Source organism: Phacochoerus africanus, chromosome 4 (genome assembly GCF_016906955.1).
Source record: "Phacochoerus africanus isolate WHEZ1 chromosome 4, ROS_Pafr_v1, whole genome shotgun sequence".
In the NCBI taxonomy this organism is placed as follows: Eukaryota; Metazoa; Chordata; class Mammalia; order Artiodactyla; family Suidae; genus Phacochoerus; species Phacochoerus africanus.
The window spans coordinates 118,868,040-118,881,596 of NC_062547.1; the positions used below are offsets into that span (position 1 = coordinate 118,868,040).

The 13,557-nt window shown below is 36.8% G+C and overlaps 1 protein-coding gene across 3 annotated transcripts in view; it reads left to right on the top strand.

Moving 5' to 3' along the window:
• KCNN2 (potassium calcium-activated channel subfamily N member 2) overlaps window positions 1-13,557 on the top strand; it is a 432,831-nt gene that overhangs the window by 400,881 nt on the left and 18,393 nt on the right. For all 3 annotated transcript variants that reach the window (XM_047778437.1, XM_047778439.1, XM_047778438.1), the window contains one exon: window positions 12,049-12,159. In XM_047778437.1, the coding sequence (XP_047634393.1) occupies window positions 12,049-12,159 (111 nt within the window). The remainder of the gene's footprint in view (window positions 1-12,048; window positions 12,160-13,557) is intronic.

The following is a 13,557-nucleotide window of genomic DNA, read 5'->3' on the forward strand; positions in this document are numbered from 1 at the left end:
GACATGAATGATGCTATTTATAAAAAGAGAACTGGTAATTTGCCTTCATGCTTTTTAGAAACAACCTCTTTGGTGCTGCTTTTTGGCAAGATGCCCCCCCTTTTATTCTTGAATCAGGTATGACTCAGGGTTTGTGCACACTGCTTCATTTGTCATGGATCAGAGCCAAGGTTAAAGCTACCCTTGCCTGGATCTTGTGGTACTTTTATCTTCCCTTGACTTTTATTCTCTGTCCCTACTGTCTCAAGAAAGCTCCTTCAAAGTCTCATCTCACAGCAAACATCTTTTATTTAGTTCCTTGAACTAATTCCTTGCTTAGGTTTCACTGGTGATCCTCCTTTTTTTTTTTTTTTTTAATATGTTACAATATAAACTACTGCATTTGGAGTGGATAAGCAATGAGATCCTGCTGTATAGCACAGGGAACTATATCTAGTTCCTTGTGATGGAACATGCTGGAGAATAATGTGAGAAAAGGAATATATATACACATATATGTGTGTGTGTATATATATATGTATATGTATATATGACTGTATATATATATGATTTTATATATATGTATATGACTGGGTCACTTTGCTGTAGCGAGTGACAGAACATGGTAAATCAGCTATAATGGAAAAAATAAGTCATAAAATAAAAAAATAAACTTAAAAAGAAATAGAAAAACAATATGTTACAAGTCACTTTTCACCTATAGGGACACAAAACATGTTATATGGGTCGAAATTTACAGTGACTTCGCTACTGCCCTCTAAGCTCATGGTGAAAGAGGTCCCTCTGTCCTTTGGCTGAGAAGCTCCATTTCACCTCCCTCTTAAGGAACAGACATTCTTTATTGGACCCGGTCAACAGTTGTTCACTTGCATATAGAAGGAGTCAGTGATCTCTGACTTGCCTGGTTGAAATACTTTGTCTAGTTTTACTGTCTCTATCCCCCAGCCAAACAGTTCCCCATGGAGACAGGCCACAGAGCAGTCTTCGGGGTTGAGCCCCTGGGAATTGATCATAGCCCCGTGTACATTTCCTGGGCATCAAAAGCCTATGTATTGAGGTTACATAGAAACTAGTACAGAGAGTAGCTGACAAATACAGTTTCCTAAAAGAAGCAGGGTTTTTTTAAACCTTTTAAAAGGTTATTTTCCTTTAGATGAACTGTGTTTCTATTTTGTCAGACTTTTTTTTTTTTTTTTTTTGCTTTTGATCTTAGGAAGTTTAAATACCAGTTTGTCATGTTTATTTTTTTTCCTTTTTTTTTTTGTTTGTTTTTTTTAGGGCCACATTCACAGCATATGGATGTTCCCAGACTAGGGGTCATGACATCAGAGCTGTAGCTGCCGGCCACAGCCACAGCCACAAAGGATCCAATGCGGTATAGGTTGCCTGCGACCTATACCGTAGCTCACAGCAATGCTGGATCCTTAACCCACTGTCAAGGCCAGGGATCAAACCTATGTCCTCATGGATACTAGTCAGATTCATTTCTGCTGAGCCACAACAGGAAGTCCAATTTGTCACGCTTAGATTTTCTAAGCATTATGACTTGTTCTTAATTTTTTTTTTTTATTTTGGCCTATTCTCCCTTGGACTTGTACAATACATATTTAGGAGAAATGCACTTTGTCACATTTCTCATGAGTCATCTCTGTGTTTCTCTGCCCTTTAATAAAGTGCCAAAAGAAATACAATGCATAACACTCCTGGGAGAGCTAGGGTCATTCTTGTATATCTGAAATATTTTGTAAATTATCTCTGAAGTACTATGATTCTTTGTGCTTTTATATTTGAATTTTCTTGTTCTTGTGTTTATGAAATTTTGATAGATTTTATACCTTTATGTGGGGTTTTTTTGCTTTGAAGTAAAATACAGTTGATCTGAATGCTAATACCCAGAAAGCTTTCCCATTTCCAAAGTCTAGACATGAAGAAGTTAGCACTACATGTTTTCTTCATAAAGCTAATGAAACTCATGAATTATTTCATGGAATCATCTTAGATGTTCACATTTCATTAGTAAAAATTCAAAATGAAACTAATTTAAAATTTTTAAATAGCTTAAATTATGTCATGAGTTATATTTCTGGGAGCCAAGGACATTAATCTGCCATGCTTTGGGCAGAGATATATTGTTAAATCATGAGCAGAGAGAGTTTTCCAGAATATTTCTAAGAGAGAAACAAATGGTCTTATCAAAAAATAACTTCTCTTCGCCTGAAATGTAAATTGTAAATCCAAGACAATCATGCAAAGCTTTTAAAAAATAAGTTTTTGGTTTTGTTAACAGTGTTATACATAGATGATTATGAAAATACTAAAATAAGTGGATTTTATATACTACAATGCCTGAACAAAAATTCCATTGTAGTAGAGCAAACAAATTAAGTAGAAATTTCCCTATTACCAAGACTTAATTAATATTAGAGCTTAAGAGACAAAGCTCTCTTCCTCTTCCCAAGATACTGATTTTAGAAATATAAGATCATAGGATTGCCTAATAGACAGAGACTCAGTACCCTTCAAGAGGAAACCATAAAGTTTGTAATTACTTAACTTTTTCCTTATTATTCTATCCTCCCCTTTTTGAGGATGTGCTAAGGGCCTGAGGTTTTCTTGTGGATGTCATGATAACCACTTCGATGAAGCCTAAATGGTTTTGTTCTTTTTGTTGAAGGTGGCAGGAGCATAACATTATTAGATCGTGATGTCTTAGCTTTTTGTCAGTACCAGCTAGTTTCTAAGAATCTGCACCTTTATGACAGAGAAGGTAACTGACTTAACAGTTAAAAAGTTACCCTACCGAGCATTTTATATCTGTAGGTAAAGCAGAGAATACAGTCTCGGTGAGATTATCTCTTGTCTTATATTAAAATGAAAGTCATTCATTTGTCACACTTGTCATCATTTCTATTTCTATAAAATTATGGCAACTCTTTGGCCCTTAAAGTATTTAGAGTATGGATGACTGCATTTTGTGGCATAATTATTTTAAAATAGGGAACAGTATCTGCCCATTCCTAGGGACATTGGTTATTATCTGAGAAGTGGTTCTCTACTGATAGTGACCTGTTAACACCTAGATTTTGACAATATCCACCATGGTTGCCTCAACAAAATGAGGTCACTTCAGATTTGAGTATTTAGGTTTCTTCCTTCCCATCAATAATTCTGTAAAAGCAAAAGCAACACGTGCATAAAGGTTTTCCACTTTATAACAATTTAAAAATCACAACAGTTAATTTTAAGCATTTTATTCAGGGAGCAAGATAAGTTAATCATTTAAAATTAATCCACACCACCTTAGGATGAGAACATTTCATAGTAATTCTGTCAGCATCAAATTTACTAGGTGTCAAGGAGTCTTGACTTAGGGTCATATGGCGACTCAGTCAGCTGTCAGAGTTTAACAGTTTGCCTCCTAAAGGGGAGTAACACAATACTGTTAGCTCAATCAGGGGGCGTTCCAAACCAGAGCCAAAAATTAGCCAGTGCTTACATTAAAAAGAATTATTGGTATTTAAAAAGTCTGATTATATCCCCACTTTCTTTCTTTGCAATTAAGGATTATTTTTCCTCTACCAGTAGAAGTAGGAGTCCTGATAAAGTGGACTAAAGCCATTCCTCAGTGTTTTTTGTTTGTTTGTTTGTTTGTTTTTTAAAAAAGAAACCCTCCAGGATCTTTTATATGTCTTAGACAATTTGACATGAGGTTTTGAAGAGGTTTTCACTTTCCTTTTTGTTTTTTGGTTCTTTCTGGTGTGTTCATTGAATCTCATCAAATAAAGGCCCATGGAAGAGAGAGATCTTTAAATTCTTGCCATAGTCTCTGCTTTGGGCAGAGCAGCTGGAGGGGACGATTGGCTTCAAGTCATAAGGCTCAATTCCCCACCATGTCCTAAGCAGACCTTCACTTCTCCCCAAGAAAATTTCTTAAGAAACAGGACAGCTGTTTCCTTCCAGGTGCAGACAAGTATGGCTGGAAGTTATTGTGACCTTCTAGTAGTCACCGCGTTGACTCTACATTCCACCTAAGTTTTCTAAATTCTCATCATTTTGATTTGGCAGAGCTGCCCTTCCTGTCTCTGATATGTGTGCAGTCACTTTGGCATCATCACTAATAAGGAGATTTAAACCCAGGGATGACTCATTGTTGATGACGGGTTTTATGCACCACTTCCTTCTTTCCAGCCACCAAAGAACAAGAATAAGCTGAATAAGCAAATCCCTCTAAAGGGAGTTGGGGTTCCTAAGCCCAGGTCTTATCACAAAACCACACATACCTTCTCCCCTCTTCTTTAGGATCAGGATGTTTTAACTGACCTCTATCTACCCCCCTACAATACAACTGACCTTTGAACAACAAGGGTTTGAACTTACTGGGTCCATTTATACACAGATCTTCTTCAGGTAGTAAATATTGCAGTACTACACAATCCATGGTTGGTTGAATTTGCAGATACTGAGGACCCACTGTAAGTTAAACTCGGATTTTCAACTCCAAGGAGGGCAAGCGTCCCTAACCTTCTCACTGTTCAAGGGCCAAGTGTATTTGAAGATCTTCAGAGCCAGAACATTTTGATGGAAGAAATTTGTTTTCAAAATTTTCTTGAAAGTTATTTCCATGACCTAAAGATAGGTGGTAAAACTCCATGGGATATAATACTGAAGCTGAATGTTTTATAGAATTTTACTTGCCAGAAATGCTTGTTTTACGTATTTTTATGAAAGAGTAATTGTGTCAGGCAAGTACTCTAAAAATTTATTTATTGTTCTAGAATATTGAATAAGTCAACCCCAGGGACAGAAAAATGGGCAGCGTTTTCAAGTACTCAACGTACTTATTTTACTTTCCTTTGGAAGAACAAGTTAATATTTTTAAATGAAAATTTTTGTTATTTTATCATTATATGTGCATTTTAGGTAGAAAGCATGATTTTTTTCAAAGTAACTGCATGTTAAGAAATTTTCATTAGTGATAATCTTAATCAGTCAGCTATTACATAGAAGTTTGACCTTTTAGGAGCCATTGGAAGACCCAGGAGAATAATTAAATTAACACTGGAATAATTTGAACATTAGCAATTTTTAGCAGAGTCATCCTCTATGGTGATAAGTATGCTAGAGTTTCCCCCAAAAGTAGAAACTTCATTATTGTTATGTTGAATCTTTTGGGATACCTTTTGTTTTGGTTTGGTGTTTTTGAAAAAAATTTTTATTATGTTCCTGATTACAAACCAGGAACATATTATTCTGCATTTTTTCCATTTATGAACTAATCATGCCTCTGATTTTCTGTGTAATAAAAATCCAATAACTTTTTCAAATGAGCAATGAGTTTATTAATTTATATAAATAAGCCATTGACAAATAAAGGAATAAATTAGATGATGTGAAGGACCTGATGAAAATCTTCAGCTGTATAAGAATTTTTTTTTAATTTTACTGGGGTATAGTTGACTTACAATGTTGTGTTGGTTTCAGGTGTACAGCAGAGTCAGTTATACATATACATGTCCATTCTTTTCCTGTATAGGTTATTGCCAACTCTTGAGTAGATTTCCCTGTGCTCTGCAGTAGGTCCTTGTCACTTATCTATTTTTTATATAGTAGTGTGTATATGTTAATCCCAGGCTCCTAATTTATCCCTTTTCATATCCTTTGTTCTTTGGTAACCGTAAGTTTGGTTTTGAAAACTTTGAGTCTCTATTTTGTGAATGAGTTTTTTGGTATCATTTTTGTTAGATCTCACATATTAGATGTCACATATTAGTGATCTCATATTTGTCTCTCTGACTTACTTCACTTAATATGATAGTGTCTAGATCCATCCATGTTGCTGGAAATGGCATTATTTCATTCTTCTTATGGCTGAGTAATATTCCGCTGTATATATGTACCACATCTCTGTATCATTTCCTCTGCTGGTGGACATTTAGGTTGCTTCCATATCTTGGCTATTGTAAATAGTGGTACAGTGAACATTGGGGTGCATGTATCTTTTCAAAATATGGATTTCTCTGGATATCTGCCTGGGAGTGGGATTGCTAAATCATATATTAGTTCTATACTTAATATTTGAAGGAACCTACATACTGTTTTCCATAGTGGCTGCACCAGTTTACATTCAACTCCATCATTGTAGGAGGATTCCCTTTTCCTCCATACCTTCTCCAGCATTTATTGTTTGTAGACTTTTTGATGATGGTCATTCTGACTGGTGTGAGGTGATACCTCACTGTAGTTTTGATTTGCATTTCTCTAATAGTCATGTTGAGTATCTTTTCATGTGATTTTTGGCCATCTGTCTGTCTTCTTTGGAGAAATGTCTATTTAGATATTCTGCCCATTTTTTGATTGGTTTATTCTTTTTGATATAAAGTTTCATGAAATGTTTGTATATTATGGAGGTTAATCCCTTGTTCATCACTTTGCAAAGATTTTCTCCCATTCTTTGGGTTGTCTATCTGGGTTTTTTTTTTTTTTTATGGTTTTCTTTGCTATGCAAAAGCTTTTAAGTTTAATTAGGTCCCATTTTTTTATTTTTGTTTTTATTTTCATTACTCTAGAAAGTGGATCCAAAAAGATATTGCTTGATTTATGTCAAAGAGAGTTGTACTTATGATTTTCTCTAAGAGTTTTTATTGTATCCGGCTTTCCATTTAGGTCTTAAAAATCCATCTTGAGTTTATTTTTATGTATGGTGTTAGAAAGTTTGAATTTCCTATTTTTTCATGTAGCTCTCCAGTTTTCCCAGCACCGCTCATTATTCTTGCCTCATTTGTTCTAATTGGTTGACCATAGGTGCCTGGGTTTATGTCTGGGCTTTCTTTCCTGTTCCACTGATATATATTTCTGTTTTTATGTCAGTACCGTACTGTTTTGATAACTGTTGCTTTGCAGTATAAAATCAAAAAGCCTGATTCCTCCAGCTCCATTTTTCTTTTTCAGGATTGCTTTGGCTGCTAGAGGTTTTTTGTGTCTCCACACAAATTTTCCATTTTTTTTTGTCCTAGTTGTGTTAAAAATACCATTGGTAATTTAAGAGGAATTGTGCTGAATCTGTAGATTGCCTTGGATAATATAGTCACTTTGACAAAAGTGATTATTCCAATCCAAGAATGTAGTATGTCTTTCCAACTGATTGTATCATCTTTGATCTCCTTCTTCAGTGTCTTAAGAGTTTTCAGAGTATAGGTCTTTTGCCTTCTTAGGTAGGTTTATTCTTGGGTATTTTATTCTTTTTGATGTGATGGTAAATAGGATTGTTTCCTTAATTTCTCTTTCTAAACTTTTGTTGTAGTGTATAGGAATGCAAGATATTTCTGTGTATTAATTTTTTAGGCAGATGCCTTTTTTTAATAAGGAAAGAATCAGCACATTTCCCCAGTGTGCTATTAAATGAATTTCCTTTTTCCATAAGCTTGTATATTAAGTTATTAAAACTTGGTCCCAAAGTGGTTTTTCAAAATGATTCTTAGAAGTTATTTGTAGGATCAGAAACACTAGGTCACTTCTCTGAATTTTTCAAACACTATGTGATAAATGATCTTGGGGAACCAACATGGCTTTCAATGTGTGAGCTGTGTTAGAGAAGAAAACAGTGGAGAAAAGCAATTTAATTTGGCAGCATCTAAAACTCTGCAAGGGTTGGGATTCATCTATAGCTTATGCTTTCTGATTGTCATTTGTTCACTTTGAGCTGACATCATGAGCATGAATACTTATCTTTTCTAAGAACAAGGTCTGTCTCTTCCCCTCTCCCTCTCCCTCACGCAACGTCTAATGTGTTAGAAGAAAAGATGATAAACTAGCCAAGGAAAACCTGAATCTTTGATTTTAATATACCAGCTTCAAAAACATAGTGGTCTTTTAAATTTATGTTTTAGTTGTCTGAGAATCTCAAAGTGGCTGGGTAATTAGTTGCTTAGCTTCTTCTTAATAACATAAATGAAATGGGGAAAAAGTAACCAGGATACAATTTTTTTCTGACTTTGGTGAAAGGACTATGACTCATCTTGTTAAAGGCATGCAGGGATCTTAATTTCAGAGAGTAACATATGTTACTCCCAACTGTTTCCATATCTATTGTGATCATGACAAGATTTACAGAAAATGTTGTAAAAGCATATGTACTTTCATTCTTATTCACTTTATGAAGCAGAATGTCCAGGAAATAGACACTGAGTGGACAATAACATCATGCCATTATTTAAGGTACTATAATCATAATTGATGTGTTGGAAGAACTTGAACCTAGAAAGCTTTCAGAGGAGCCAGCTTCCTTTTGCCCAACTCTAAAAGGTTTTTTTTAAGTTACTTTTTTGAAACCTGATTCTATACATATCAAAACCTCTTATGATTTATTAAGAACCTAAGGAGGTCTAAGAGTTACATATAAGAAGTAGAGAATGTGCATTTGAACAAGAAGTTTCTAAGTGGCTCTTGGGGTGCAATTTAAAGGGGACAATTGGAATAATGGAATGAGGGACACAGGCAGTAGTTTCACTAATTAGTTCATTGTCAGATTCACTTGCTTCTCTGGTTTGCAGCAGAGGTGCTCACTTTAATACACAAGACTTCTGGTGAGCTAGAGAATATTCAGCAAGAAATGGGCCAGCAGTGGAGGAAAAATAGAGCTCAAGAAGAAACACAAATAAAAATTGACTTCCAAAGGCTCTTGATACCAGTGATTTTCCACTCCTGTAGGGATTTTGATTTCTTTCCAGAAGAATCTCAGCAGTGGCCTGCTGCCAGGGGAGAACAATATTCAGTTCATAATGCCAACTGCCACTCATAGCTATCTCTCCAGGGATAGAAAACCCCTCAGAGTTCTACATCCACTGCTTATTAAAAAGCCATCGCTGCTCTTGATTTTCCTGTAGCTCACTGATTGAGGAGTACCTGGGAGCTACACATGCAACAGGTGATCCTTGTCAAGCAAATGCTCTCACACAGTGAGCAGGTACATATGGCTCCCCTGAGTGGCCACTGGTTTCTTCCACTGATTCAGGCTATCCTCTCATCAGTATACTGTTAGACTTTGTGGCAGATGTTTGAAAAGTCAACAAAATAGGTGCAGAGGCTTCCAAAGACCATTCTTTTCCTTCATTGGTATCCAGCTCTCAAATCACTTGCTGTCATTGTCTACACAGGGCACAAAACACTGAGGTAGCTATCACACAGCCCAGGCATTTCTAACCCTGTCCTCTCTATGCTCTGCCTTTTTATGCTCCTTGTTGATCATTTCCTGAATGCCTTCGTAAGTAAGTGGAATGACCCTGATAAGAACATTAACCTTGTGTTTAAAATAGAAAGTAGTTTTTGTAGTTTGCCATTTTCTTTCCACACCCTCTTTCACTTAAAGCAGTGACTCTGTGTTGGAATCACATAGAGAGCTTTAAAAGATTCTAGTCAAGTTGAAGAATGACTGATTTAAAAGTTGCACCAGTTATAAAATAGGAAAAAATGTTTTGCCTTATTTTGGTAACTAACCATATTGCTCAATTTTTAAACATTCATAGTTTGACAGTTTATCATAGAAGAAAAGCTGAATTTGTTTTGCTTTGAAATACAGTTCGCCATATTGTCTCATGGATATGGAAATGACCACAAATGAGAATACATGTGATCTTACATCTAGATAATGGTATTATGAGATAAGGTGAGGTGTGGGAAATATATCTATGCTAGTCCATAAGTACATAAATGAATAACCATTTAACGCTGCCTTAGTTGCCTCATCTCTGAAATCAGAAAGTTAAACCAGATAGGTTTTATATATCATTTGGCCTCTTTCTCTGATCAGGTAATCAGCATCACTTCTTTTCTATGGTTACGGACTTCGCCATAGAGCTAGGTAGAATAAGATATTTAAACCCTCTGGAAATACTTTATTTAAACAGTATTGGAGTTCCCACTATGGTGCAGTGGGTTAAGAACTCAACTACAGCAAGCTCAGATCCCTGAAGAAGTGTGGGTTGGATCCCTGGCCCTTTGCAGTAGATTAAAGGATCTGGCATTGATGCACCTGCAGCAAAGCTCCAGACCCTGACCTGGAAACTTCCATTATGCTGCAGGTGAAGCCAATAAATGAATAACATTATTGGCTCATTAATAAGGTCACATCTCTATGATTGTAATTATCACATTGTGGCAAGACAGAGCAAGTGTATTTACTTTCTCCATGCAAGAGCTCTTTGAGACCCAAAATTCCTTCTTTGGTTAGTAAATGAATGGCTGATTACATTTATTAATTCAAATAACAATGATTTTCTAATTAACTATATAAGTATGAATTATGAAAAAAATCATTTTCCTAGGCTGAATTTTTTTAAGTTAATAAAAATATGTAAAAGTTGTTAGATGTTTTCTTAAACTACAAGCTGTTGTCATTTTTTAAATGCATAAGCATATGTTTGTATAAGTAATATGTTCATGCTAGAAAATGTGTATTGCACAAGAAAGCACAAAAAAACAAAATTAGTTACCAGTATTCCAACCACTGAGAAAGACACTCTTTTCATACTTGGGCTTAGTTCCTTCCTTCCTTCCCAAACATGAATCCTTTTTAAATTAAAAAATAAAATTAGGAGCAAGTAACATCCACAAGTTTCTAACTTGCTGTTTATACTGTCTTTAAATATTATAGTAATAAAATTTTAATACATTCCTAATAATTATGGTTATAGATGGGCTTTAAGTAATAACCAATCCCTCAAAATTAGATATTTAAGATGTAGACCATATTTTTAAGGTGCAGAGTTGCTATTATATCTAGTGATTCTTAGACATCTTAGTAATAAGGAACACCAGTTTACCTTGTGGGAATTTGAGACTCTCTTGGACAGTTACCCAGTGAGCATCCTACCATCTTAGTGAACATAAAGGGGATGCTATAAACATTAGTTTACAAGGATTTCAGTCTGCTGAAAGAACCCCAAGTATTATAACCTCCCACTGTGTGTGCCTCTCTTCTGTGGGTTACACCTGTGTCCTGCAGCTCATTGTCTACTGAGGGAGCTGGCATTCTCAACTCTGTGGGCCTCTCAGAGGTGAGATTCTGTCAGGAGATCTGGACTTCCCTTTCCTGGGCCCCTGAGGTAGATCAGGTGGCCCTTGTTGGCCTCTCCCTACCAGCCTATTGGCTGTGCCCAGAGTCGTTGGGGTGTCTATGGCAGCAGGACCTCGCCTGAGCCTGCCTGTAGGTGCCCCAACCTTGCCTTCAGACACTGCACATAATCACTGGTCTTTGAACCAAGAAGAGTCCATACCTCACAGCTTGGAATGTATGCACCTTGGTCATGGAACAGGAGGGGTTTAACCTCTGGGGCGCCACACAGGGTCAAACATCCCTTCCTAAGGGATCTGCACAGTAGCCTATAATTCACAAAAGGACCATGTGGACATTTTCAAAACAAAGGTAGCCCATGCCTTTCTTCATGCTGGTAAATTAGAACAGTAAGATGGTTTCCCCTGACCTTCAGCCCTTCACCTATCTCTGTTGTCCAGGTTCAAATCACTGTGATCTTTCTCTGATCCTTTCTGTTCCGGCATGGAATAGTTCTAACTTGTGCAAATACTGCATCCCTTTCTATTCCTGGTATTTCACAGCTGATTGTGCCAAAGACCTGACAGTCTGACCTTGAGAGAAGATTATGGAACATTATTTTTTTTAGGAATAATTCTTATTTCCTCTCTCTACAATTATGCTAATTCATTCATCATTTGCTCCTGTTATGTCTTTAAGAGGTCCAAAAATTCAACAAGTTTTTTTTTTACCATTTCTTTATGATTAAAATGTGTTTGATACAAATATCATGTTTTAGTTCTTAAAATACGTTAGCTTAGTTGTTTAATCTCAGACTAAAGCTTTGTTGCCTATGCTTATTGGCCATGCATTTTCTGTCGTCCGTATGGAAGACACTGATTATGCTTAATACAATTTTTGTTTTAATCTCCAGATGCTTACATACTTGGTGAAAAACATTTTTAACTTGTTTGAGACCAAAAATAATAACCCTTGGGGGTTCTCTTCTCTCCCGCTTTCAGGGTGCTGGTTGCACAGCCCTGGTGGTAGCTGTAGTGGCAAGGAAACTAGAACTTACCAAAGCAGAAAAGCATGTGCACAACTTCATGATGGATACTCAGCTGACGAAAAGAGTAAGTCACCCCTCTATTTCCAAAAGGAGTATTATGGTATTTTCTTGCAATGTTGGGCAATAATAGTTTTTACTTTGACCTCTGAAGCTGAACTGACATGGTTTAAAGCTAAGGAATTCTTGAAATTAATTTTTTTTTTGTCTTTTTACCTTTTCTAGGGCCGCTTCCCATGGCATATGGAGGTTCCCAGGCTAGTAGTCAAATAGGAGCTGTAGCCGCAGACCTACGCCAGAGCCACAGCACTGTGGGATCTGAGCCGCATTTGCGACCTACACCATAGCTCACAGCAACGCCGGATCCTTAACACACTGAGCGAGAACAGAGATTGAACCCTCAACCTCATGGTTCCTAGTCGGATTCATTAACCCCTGCGCCACGATGGGAACTTCTGAAATTAATTTTTTTAGCACAGTTTGAGAAAAAACTAGTCTTCCTAATTTATGACAATCAGGAAGTAACAGGACAACCTTGGTATTTACTCAAGGATAAAAACAGAGTGTATAAATCTAAAATAGGCCTACTTAATATTGAAGTTTGCAGTATACAAGAAGAGACCAATATGGACCAAGTAGGAAAGAACGTACTGTCAGTGCGTTACAAAAATTTTATGGGAAGGTGATTCAACTGATATTTTACTGAGGTGGTATGAGACAGTCACTGTTCTGAAGGCTGGGTTTGCAAAGCCAAATAAGAAACCTCCATCACATCACCTTTTAGGACCCCAGGGTAGAGGCTGAGAAATGATGAAAATGGTATGCCATCTGGATGGGAGCAGACAGTAATCACAGTGTTTAGAGAGCACACACTTTGTGGCAGCTGCTGTGTAAAGCTGCTGCCACCTGTGTAAACACAATGCAGCCTTATAACTTTATGAGGGAAAAAAATCTACCCATTTTACAGAGGTGGATGCCAAAACACAAAAGGTAGGTAACTTGCCCCAAGTCTTTGCATCATGGCAGAAAGCCATCTAGAAAGAAAAAGACTTTCTGTCACACTACATTTTTAGCCGCTCTTCATCATCGCTTGAGATACCAAAATAACAAGGTCAAAAATAACTAAAAATTACAGCAGGGTCATCTTGCTATATAACCACTCCCCAAGGTGGTGGGACCCAATGGAGGTGTCACTGAAATAACAAAATACATTGTCATTTGGTAACTTTGCCTATCAAATATGTCAAGCATATTTCTTCTTTTTTTTTTTTTTTTTTTTTTTGCTATTTCATTGGGCCGCTTCTGCGGCATATGGAGGTTCCCAGGCTAGGGGTTGAATCGGAGCTGTAGCCACCGGCCTACACCAGAGCCACAGCAACGCGGGATCCGAGCCGCGTCTGCAACCTACACCACAGCTCACGGCAACGCCGGATCGTTAACCCACTGAGCAAGGGCAGGGACCGAA